The sequence below is a fragment of the Vespula pensylvanica genome, chromosome 3 (genome assembly GCF_014466175.1).
Source record: "Vespula pensylvanica isolate Volc-1 chromosome 3, ASM1446617v1, whole genome shotgun sequence".
Taxonomy (NCBI): Eukaryota; Metazoa; Arthropoda; class Insecta; order Hymenoptera; family Vespidae; genus Vespula; species Vespula pensylvanica.
In genome coordinates, this window is record NC_057687.1 from 1,591,191 (window position 1) to 1,603,116 (window position 11,926).

Genomic DNA, 11,926 nt, shown 5'->3' on the forward strand with positions numbered 1-11,926 from the left:
CACTGGCCACTTCGAACAGTTTCTATGAAAATTATTAAATAACAGGTTTCGCATGAAAAACGGCTATAATTCTAAAACAAGGTCATATTTTTTGTATGAACTTTTTTTTTTTTTTTTTTTTTTTTCTTATTCTAACGTACTGAATCTATCCTCGAAGTTCTGCTCACGTTTTTAGGAAACATTCTGTATATATGTATACGTAAATATCTCCTTTATAGAGATCAGGAATTTTTATCGAAATTCTTTTCTTTTTGCTTCACAAATTCGAGATAAACGAAATGTTTTCAATGGAAATTTCCAAGTATGTATTTATCTTGAAATCCTTTGCTTTTCCATGAAACGCAAAGAAATAGTCGGACAAACGCGTTTATTGAAAGTTGGTTTCCGTATACCGGAATATCGAGGCCGAGTCAACCCAGATTTCGAGTGTAAATTCGCGAACGCGGTTGCTTTCGCCAATAGGACGGAACAGTCATATCAGTATGGATTCTGTTGTGCTTGGTGCAGCATTTGCGAACGACAGTTCGTCGTTCGACGATGTTTCATTGTCCTATGCAGATGTCTCATGGTCTGTGAAATCGTACAGTAGACCAGATAATTATCCACCCTCTGTCCGCCATTATTCGAACCAATTGATTTTACTTTCTCGTTTATCGTTCGCTAGATTATTTCGAGAGACTTTATTTACAGTAGTTTTCCAGTAGCGGATCTTGTGATTAGTATAAACCAACCTTTCGATCATAAAAGCTTCGCTTTTTTTATTGCAGGTATGAACGATATAGTCTTTGTAATGATTATAATGATTTACTCTCTGTGTAATAACTATAGTGATTTTACTTGTTCCGCTTTTATGCGTTGGATACAATTACCGCTATACTATACTTCAGTATCAATATAGATGCAATTTTGAAAATAATTGATGAATTTATTTATGTGAAATTTTACGTAAAACATGTTCAAGTTTCGCTAGTGTTCTTTTTCGCTGATTTCTTCGATCAAATCGGTTTTGCTGTCTCGTTAATTTTTGACGTTACATTTTTTTTACTTGCATATAGTGTCTGTAATCAAATAAATGATATTTTGACAATTTTTCAAGCGTTCACTTCGAAATTTTATATTAACGTTTCTGCAATGGTACAAATCGTATGTAATATTTTGTTATAAATATTATATATTATATATATATATATATAATATTATATTTCAATAATATAAATGTTATATATAAAAAATATTATAATTATACAATATTACATATAATGACGACTTTGTAGTTATAATCAAAAATGATTCACGCGCGTAAACGTTTATAAAACCTTATTTGTACGGAATTTTCAATGAGAATAGAAACATTCTATTTCTATTTCTATTTCTATTTTATCTAATAATATATAACATATATAAGTATAACAAATAATATAAATTATAATAAATATAAGTAAATAAATATAAAACAAATAAAACAAATATAAATAAATAATAATATAGAGACAACGCTCTTTTTGCAATTATGTATTTAACGGCTTGAATTAGTTTCTTAAGCGGAACGAAATATTATTTTTCTTTATTAACATTAATGAAGCAACTATCGTTGTAATTAAATCGTCATGGACTTAACTGCATCGAAGCTACGATTTAATCGGTCGGCTGTTGTTCGCGCAAAGCAATCCCGTTCAACATAAATTTTGCTAAAACACTAGAGAACATCTAGTAGGTGTCTTACATCTCCTCGAGGTGTTCTCCAGTCTCTTGACCCGAAGCAAACGGTTCAAAGACTCACCATTAGACCTAGAAGATGTCTTATAAAGACGCAAGATAGTACATGAACGCACGACGATGAAGCTAGAAAGCTTGTTGACGCAAAAAGAAGCTCATTTCCTTGGACAATCATGGCTTCAGAATCTTTTTGATGAACCTTAGACAAATAGAGCATATTTGAAAAAAAAAAAAGAAAAAAAGAAAGAAAGAAAGAACCAGTCGGAGAACGACGTATCAAGAAACCCGATTGTGAACGAATAAATTAAAAAATAAAACTTGTTCTTTTACTTTTTTTGTTTTTCTTTCTTTCTTTTTTTTTCTTTGAAGATAAAAATCGATCGACGAATTTTAAATTTATTTTACGTTCTTATTTTTTTTTTTTTTTTCTTCTCGTATATAGATATTCCAGTTTATTCGAGCTAATTTAGATTCGTCGCTTTAGTCAATATCGATTAATCCGAACACCTTGGTAAATCATACGAAAAAGGACGAAAACGACATTACATATGACCTTGACACGATAAAAAGAAAGTCGCGCTTATGTACGTAAATATATATCAATTATTTGACCCCTTCCGTTTCCTTCAGAATTTCTTCCACCAATAAAATACGACGTTTTCCTTTCTTAACTTGGCACGCTATTGCATTTAAGGATATCTCTTCCCTTAACCAGGTCAACTTCTCAGCATTGTTCCATTAGTGGTATTAGCCGTGGCACAATTTCTCATCGAGAAGATTTCAATGTCCATGTCGGTGTCTATGTCTATGTCCGAAGATCTTGGTAAACCGTCTAAGAATTTACGATCTAACATTCTATCGATCGGATAACTAAATCGAGTTATTTTTCTAAGACCTCGTTCGACGTTCTTTCGAAAGTGATAGGAGGGATAAGGGTAGGGGGAAATGCGCATAAACTTTTTTTAATTTATCCAAGATAATTATAACAAAATGTAAACGTCGACGAATCGAGCGTTGAAACGAATCAATTTTCTAATCGTCCAAGCGAAGAATGGATGGCTTGAATTGGAAAGAGTAAGAAAAAAAAGAAAAAGAAAAAAGAAGATTAAATAAATCGAAATGATCGTAAGAAAATAGAAAAAGTATTATCTTCCGATTCGAAATCACGTTGTTCAACTTTGTGCGAGCGTATTTGAATTTATTATCTCTGGTTTTATAATCATTTGTTAAATATTGATTTCACGTTATACGTCTCGCTTAATATTACCTGTAAAACAAAAAAGAAAGAACGAAGTTGTATTCGAAGGTCGAATTAAATCACTCGTAAGCCGTTTTGGTTATATTACTTATATACTTATTTATACAATATACTTTCTCAAGAATATAATTAGATAAAGGATATAAAATTAACCTGTTTATATTAAATATCTCGTACATTGGCCGCTTTAGTTTCGAATCAATGTACTCGCTCACCTTTCCACTCGTTTCTCATATTACTATGACGTTAGTCATGTTTATTTACGACACCCTTTATCTTATCAACTACATGACTCCTCTCTTTCTCCTGCACGTACACATACATACACACACACATATATATATATACACTTACACGACACACGCATGCGCACTCATCGTTACTCGATCTAGACTGATTTAACACTTATCAGAGAATACTCAACGTGATGTCACCGTTAACAAGATATTTAAAAAAAAATGCAAACAATCAAAAAACGTCGCTGTATTTAACATCCCACCAACTTTAATACCTGCGATTCGTTATCAATCAACTTGACTGATATCTCGATCTTTTTTCTTTTCTTTTTTTTTCTAATTTTTTTTCTTTTTTTTTTTTTTTTTCATCGCATTACATCCTCTCCGTTATTAACATAATCCGTTTGTCAACAAATATCGTTTTCAATATATCGATTCGAACGATTCGTAAAACGAATTTATATCAATTAGCGTACAATCCACTTCAATGGAAATAATTAAGGAATAATGTCGAATGACGCTATCGCTTATCATTTTTTGGCCGATAATTCGCGATAACTTTTTATAGAAACGATGACGATCGAGAATAAGAAAAATAAAGTTAATCCAACTTGTATCGCAACCTCACGGCGCCAAACAAGATTGTTTTTTTTTTTTTTGCTAGTATGTACATAATGTATATGTATAGATATACATACATACATACATACATACATACATACATACATACATGCATACATACGATAGCCAATTCTGAGTTTATCCTGGCGGCCGGTGGAACGACATTCCACGATCGAGATCGAGCTCTGTTCTGTTCATTCCTAGGACATTGAAAGGCGTAACGGAAAGAATCGTCATCGTCGTTGGAGAGTTGTCTATTCTTTCTTCGAGTTATAACAATTTTAAGTGAATCGTCGTATTCATTTTATCGTTTAAAATTAAATAATCAAAAAAAAAAAAAAAGAACAAAACCAAACAAACAAAAATAAAGGATCGATAAAGTTACGTTCTATAAATGCGATCATTCACTTCTCACACATATACACGTATACGTAAATATGTAGTATCGTTACGAAAGATTTCCATGGAAAAAAAATTTCATGGAATGATAATCATTCGTTAATAATCGTTAATATAATGAAGAAAAAGAAGTTCAACAAAAAGAAAAGGCGATGATGAGATAGTCGAGTTTCCGGAGAACGAAAATCGAAATCCTTGATCCGACCTTCTTCTGAAAGAGTTGATTGTTGCTCATCTTCCGGCCTGCCCGACGACATTCCACAACGACTCATACCAGGACCGTTTCTCGTCTACTTCTTCTTCTTTTTCTTCTTCTTCTTCTTCTTCTTCTTCTTCTCCTCCTCCTCTTCCTGTTTCTACTACTTTTATCGTTTCGTTCACCGACGAGGACAATCGTTAGTTCCATTTCGCGTCTCCAGCACAACACGCTAATTAGTTTTTTAAGTAGTTCACCCAACTCTACGGATAGCCATTTCCTTTTTTTATTTTTTATTTTTTTTTTATTCTGTTTTATTCTTTTTTTTTTTTTTTTAATCCTTTTTTCTTGTCTGGAAATTATCAAGCAACTTCTCACGTATAAGTCTCGAACAGGTCATTGAACATTCTAGCTTTAAAGGTTTATTATTGGATCGATGATTAACTCAACGGAGCGTCCCTTCCTATCGTCGATATCAAGTCTAACTATGTAACATTATGTAACGTTTTTAACAATGACAGATGAGAAAAATAGAAATGTTAATATCTCTTTAACAATTGAATCTTTCCTGCGATTGGTTGGATTTTACATTTTGCATTTTGCATCGATAGCGAATATAATGCCTGTATATCTATGTTATTCACCGAGGAAACCAATTAATTAAAACGTCGCACGACCATTAAAAGAAGTGATTACCAAAGTTCTGCAACGCATAAAATTAACGTACAACCGATATGCGTCATCGTTTGCGATGAATTTTCTTCTGTGTGAAATACTAACACCTACGTTCAAAAAAGTGTGTATATATATATATATATATATATATATATATATATATGTACGCACATATGTAGTAATGGACTTTATGTTATGTAAATTATCTTGGAATACTGATATCCAAGTTCTTTTTCTACACCGTCATCACAACGATTTCCATCTTGAAACGTAATTCTTTACGATATAGTCGATAAAACGAAGGTGATGTATGCGTTCAGTAAAACAAAAAAAAAAGAAAAGAAAAAGAATTATAATCACTTCGTATTGAATTAATAATAAGTAAAGTAAATTGTATTATTCTCTTCTCTTAAAATTGTATAAGTGAGCTTTTTATTACGTACGAATGAATATCTGGATCGTATTAAAGAGGAGAACGATGAATGAGAACCACTGGTTTTAAAGGACCACGACAACGTTCATTATCTCTTACGTACCACACGCGTAATAGCTTGTCGGGTGCAATGAAAATAATCGATCGATTCAGTTTCTACTACCGTCGGCAAAATTTTGGTCAGAGTTTCGAACGGTTCGATAAATTTTTTAAAAGCTATAATGGCGATTTACGAAGATCGATTTTCTAGTCGATCTATTTTATTTATTTATTTATTTATTTATTTATTTCTTTTTCTTTTTTTAATTTTTTTCTTATCTTCTTTCAAATCTAAACGTAATTAAATTGACACCATATATTAACACGTACGTTATATATCTATATATAGTCTATGTACGTGTATGTTAGCGCGCTTGTGTGTACGTGTATGTGTGTGTATATGTGCGTGCAGGTACCAAAGAGGTCGAAGCACCCTGCTTGCAATTTCAAGAGGAGTGATTAGAGCATATTAAACAGCAGTAGAGCTATCGAAGTGTTAAATTATCTCCATAATTCGATGAGCTCGTTAATTAGGTCAACAGGTTACCATCGTCATCAAATTACTCGCCTTCGCGTTCCTCTTTGATCAATATATACTATTTTCTTTTCTCTTTTCTTCTCGATTTGTGTTTTGATAAATTCAAGAAGATAGAATATTACCGTGTATTTTTATAATATTAAACGAAGAATTCTCATTTTTCTTCTTTGCAATAAAAAGGCAGATAGATAGACAGACAAAGAGAAAAAGAGAGAGAGAGAAATACGATAACGAGGTCGGATTTTATGATAAAAGATCGATGAAATAGAGCAAATACGAGGTCAGACAACGAGGCGATAGTTTAGTTTCAATTATCCTATCTTTCACAGAAGTTGAAAGCGAAGAACCCAGGGAATGGCCTTTCAGCTTCTTATTCTTATTTCTTCTTTCTCTATTTCTTCTTTCGTCTCGTTCGTCTTCTTCTTTTTTCAATACTCAAAAGTATCCTATAATCCACGGTACGGCGAACATCGGATTCTTAAATTTCATTCTCTCGTACACACTCTCGCAAAAAATTCTTTTACTTACAAAATATAATCGTTCCTTTGGCAAACAGCCTATGAACTTCGAAACATTCGCTAAGAATCTCTTGGCCAATAGAATTCATTTAATAGGGAATCGTTTAACAAAGTATCGTAGTTTTTCTTACTTTAATAAATATCTCATTGATGTAAGAAGCGTAAATAATCGGATTAAAGTAATACGATAAAAGAAGTGAACTTTGTATACGGAAAAAAAAAAAAAAAGAAAAGGAATTAAGAATGAAATGTATCTTGTAAAGCTATCGAACTTAATAGTTTGTTTTGAGTTGATCGATCATCGTCGTATATATTATGTACATAGATGAATACCTTTTAAGTTAAAAAAGATTGTAATTTTGTTTTCATTTTATTTCTTAATCACGAGTTCATCGAAGCTTTCAAAGAAAGATCGTACGTATGTGGATATATTTTATTGCTACATTTCATTATTTTGTATTTATTCGAAAAATCTATCGCGTAAGCGTGTTATTATATTTGTAACGTTAAAATGAGAATTTTTTGTTCTTTGATAAGAGAGGAGAGGAGAGAAAGAGAGAGAGAGAGAGAGAGAGAGAGAGAGAGAGAGAGAGAGAGAGAGAGAGAGAGAGAGACTGTTCGGATTTATAATGGCTTCGCAAATCGGGCCAATCGATGATCCAGACCGACTCATAATCCAATTACGTCGACTCTAGTCGACTCGAATATGTACGATACATTAGTAGAAATAGACATGACGTTTAGCTTCGATCTTTGAAGTAACGTCTCCTTCGTATTACATTTAACACGCTATTCGATAAATCAGAGAAAGAGAGAGAGAGAGAGAGATTGATTCATCTCTATATCATTACATATAAAAATATTAATATAATATTCAAATATATATATATATATAAAAATCATTATGAATATATATATGTATCAATTCATATATTATAAATATAGATAATATGTATACATATATATTACATAATTATATTTTATATATAGTACTATTATAATAGATATATATATATATATATTAATTTATATAATATATATATACATATATATTACATAATTATATATTATATGTATAGTACTATTATAATACTTATATACATATATAATACTATATTTATATTTATATATATAGATCATTATAAATAAATATGATCACTTAAGGCTAAATAAAAATTAATAAAAAAAAAATATAAATAATCTCGTCCATGATATATCAGAATGATCGATAAAAAATGAACCAATTCTTCTGTTTCAGCTGAGAGGAATTTCTCGACTTAGATTAGGATGTCACATCACAGCGACGATAACATGCTTATAGCAACGTCCGATTCTTTCTGGGAGCCGGGCAATTACAAGAGAACGACTAAAAGGATCGAGGACGGTCACAAGCTCTGCGATAGTTTAATAGCTTTGGTTCAAGAAAGAGCGGAAATTGAAAAAAGTTATGCGAAGGCGTTGAAGAATTGGTCAAAAAATTGGAACGACAAGATAGAAAAAGGTCCGGAATATGGAACCACGGAAGCTGCGTGGAAAGGTGTTCTGGTCGAGTCCGATAGGTTGTGTGACCTTCATCTTAGGGTTAAGGAGAACCTTTGCAACGATATCATCCAACAAGTGAAGACATGGCAAAAGGATACCTATCACAAGGTAAAAACAATTTTACAATAACAAATCTGATATACATACAATAACTCGAATTGTAAATCTCTCGAAATGAAAATTTATCATCTATCTTCGCCAACTATCCTCCACCCTCTCCTTAAAGATCGATAATGGATTTATCATCGACTACGGGTAAAAAAAGAAAAATAAAAGTTACAGCTGATTTATTTTCGTATAGGTATGCGTTATTATTCGTAATATCTCGCCGATGTTGTATTGCAGTCGATGATGACCCTCAAAGAGCGGAAGGAAATGGAAGACGCTTTTAAAAAAGCGCAAAAGCCCTGGGCGAAACTATTACAGAAAGTCGAGAAAGCCAAAGCGGAATATCACAACAGCTGCAAAACTGAGCGAACTGCGGCTAACATGGAGAGGAACGCTTCCGCTGATAGTTCTCTTTCACCCGACCAGGTAATATGTCTCTCATGATTACATATATTCGTCCTTGTCTTTTATTGTAGTCGCGTCACGATCAACTATTCACATCAAAGTGTTATCTATCGTAGTAAAGTTATCACATACGTTATTACATACGTAATTTTTCTTCGACGTGTTTTATATATACATACATACATACATACATACATACATACATACATATATATATATATATATATATATATATATATATATATATATATATATATATATATATATAGAACCGTAACCATGCCAGCTTTTAAATGAATCTAAGAATCTAGGCCGTTGATAAACGACCTCGAAATCGATATTATTAATTATTTCATTATATCACGATATCGCTCGGTCGAAGGTAAAGATATAAAAAAAAAAAAAGAGAGAGAGAGAGAAAGGAAAAGAAAAGTAAAAAAATAAATAGCAATCATCGAAGGATATAATTGATATTATTGTTCATTGATTTTACGATGAGGGTACCCGTATTAAAATAATGAATACATGATAAACGCGTTATTAAATGACGAATTTTTTTAAAACGATTATATCCTCGAAGAGAATATACGAAACGTACGATAATAATTTTCTACGGTGAAAAGAGAAAAAAGAAAGAAGAAGAAGAAGAAGAAGAAGAAGAAGAAGAAGAAGAAATTGGATAGCCATTTTCTTCAAAAAACATTTTATAACGAGATTAGATGTTGAAACACCATAGCACTAATTTTACGCCATTGTAGATTCCTAAATATGTACGACTATGTATAAATACGTCGTTGTAAAGTCTTAATCGATTTTTTTTTTTTTTTTCATGATTACAATTAGAACGTTTAAGTCACTTAAAGATTTTAATGAGTAGGTTTCTTTTTTTTTTTTTTTCTTTTTTTTTTTCAACATGGATATAAATATCTACATTGGCTAGCGTGCATCACGACTATGCACATTCGTGAATATATGTATATTACAGTAGTTTCGATTGTTCTTTAGCAATAATTATTTTCAGATGGCCCGAGGCTCTGAAAACGTATGTCAAACCCTTTATTAACAGAGTTGCATGCAGCACTGTTGTCTTTTTAAAAATCTTTGCTGTTAAACGTTTCTGATTGAATGAAATTTCTGAATGAAAAATTATTTACAATGCGATGAGAATCCTCGTACCCCCATTTTATTATAATTCTAATCTACGATTTACGGATTCTGTTTAGAAACTTTTTTCGAATAAAAAGTAGAAAATATCTCTGGTAGATCATTTGTCACAAAAATATTGTCTTTATTTTATTTAACACTAAACCTACCATTATCGATCAAATCGATCGTTTTTAATTTTTTCTACAACTTTCACGTATGCGTTTAGAAACGTTATTACATCGGCTATCAAACTTTACAATTTTTTTCAAAATATACATACAATGAGTACTTCTTTGTGAGTATTTACTCTTGAGTTTTTTTATTTATTAATTTATTCAATAACAAATTGACTATTGTCTACGTTTAATCAGAAAAACAATAAAACTTTCTTTTTTTTTTTTTTTTTAAGGATCGGTCATTTTGACCTAACGCGATAGAAACAGGTATACAAGAAGTGTTGGTAGGTTTAATGTTAACGATAACGCGAAGATCGATATGCACTTTTATTATTATACGTTCAGCATGCACAACGTCCTGAATAAAAGAAATGCTTCCTTTACTACTCGCATTGCGAGGTATAAGTTTTCCTGAAGATATTTTTAAAGAAGAGAAAAAAAAAAGGGAAAAGAAAATATATATATATATTTCTGTAGTACAATCAATAGAAACGGTTTAGAAATCGTGGACGAAAATAGCAAGTTTTGACTCTCTGAAAAAGGCTAACAACGTTTTTAGATGACTGAGTGTGGATGTGGTGCATGGGGCCTCAGAATACAAGAGTGCCTTAGGAATTCTAAAATAGGCGACGTTCAGCTTGTATGTATATGATGTTGCATGCAGCATGATTATTAATCCATGTTTCTCTCGTTTTTTCTTATTACAGAAAGCCCTGCTGGTAAGCAATATCGATTCTCGAGATTCCTTTAACTTAATAATCCGCTTTGCCAGATTCCCGATCGATTGAAATATCTTCTATAGTATTCGCGTGTATTTTTATTTAATCGAACCGAGTAAAACCGAGTAAAGCCGGCATAGATAAAAGAGAAAAGCATTATATATCTTTTTGTATCTTCTTTTTCTTTTTTTCTCGTTCACTTTTCTTTTTCCATTGGCCTCCATTAAAGCTAAACCATATATTATACTTCTAATCGTCTTTACGTAAATTTGATGATTCCTTTCTTTTTCATTTCTTTCTTTCTTTCTTTTTTATTTTTTTTTTTTTTTTGTTATCGGCTTATCATGCACATATCTGTTGCTTCTCTTATCTCGTAAGGCAAGGCTTTGCTCACTTTATAACTACATTTGTAATCGCACGAAATATGCACATTTATGAACGTAGGTAATGAGTATCGGCTTACTTATTCGTATCACTGTTAATTCAATTAGCAATTTCATGGTATACTTATATACAACGAGCGATAATAATTTTTTTTAGATTTGCTAGCACTCGTAACGATAGTTCAAATGTTAGAAATTCACTGATCGAATTTTCAATGCGATAATTTTCAAAGAAAAAAAAAAAAAAAAAGAAAAGAAAGAAAAAGAAAAAGAAAAAAAAGGCATTTTTACGGCTTTGTTTACGATACGAAGAAGTTGGAAGGTAAAGAATTAGTAGTAGACTTGGTGAGAGATCAGTTGTACCAGCAGAAACATGTTATTTGATAAGAACGTACATCATTATCAAAGTACCAACATACTTCTGCTAAGATCTTTACCTTCGATTTATCTTGAAAGTTATAAATCATATTACTCGATCGAGTTTAGTAATACTTATTACGTTTTGTACAGGTCAAGAAAATGCAGGACAGGGTGCAGAAGACGAAAGAAGAAGTACAAAAGGCGAAAGAAAAATATGAAGCTGCACTTCAAGAAATAAATCAGTATAATCCAAAATATATGGAGGATATGTCGCAAGTTTTTGATAAGTGTCAAGAAATGGAGGCGCAACGACTTCAATTCTTTAAGGAAGTTCTTTTTGGTATTCACAAGTGCCTCAATATATCACAGGATCCAGTGTAAGTGTTTTTTAAAAAGTTCTTAAAGATATTATCTTTATATGTTGTTATTTCTTTTTCTTTTCTTTTCTTTTTTTTTTT

At 31.5% G+C, this 11,926-nt stretch overlaps 1 protein-coding gene across 7 annotated transcripts in view; it reads left to right on the plus strand.

The window, feature by feature from the left end:
- The window catches only part of LOC122627551 (protein kinase C and casein kinase substrate in neurons protein 1), a 49,741-nt gene that overhangs the window by 33,132 nt on the left and 4,683 nt on the right, over positions 1–11,926 (plus strand). For 4 of the 7 annotated variants that reach the window (XM_043808731.1, XM_043808725.1, XM_043808726.1 and 1 more), the window contains exons 2-5: positions 7,888–8,279; positions 8,517–8,705; positions 9,706–9,726; positions 11,619–11,845. In XM_043808731.1, coding sequence (XP_043664666.1) covers positions 7,917–8,279; positions 8,517–8,705; positions 9,706–9,726; positions 11,619–11,845 — 800 coding nt within the window. In that variant the 5' untranslated portion in view covers positions 7,888–7,916. Of the gene's footprint in view, positions 1–7,887; positions 8,280–8,472; positions 8,706–9,705; positions 9,727–10,713; positions 10,726–11,618; positions 11,846–11,926 lie in introns of those variants that run through there. The other 3 variants (XM_043808729.1, XM_043808732.1, XM_043808730.1) reach the window with 3 other exon arrangements.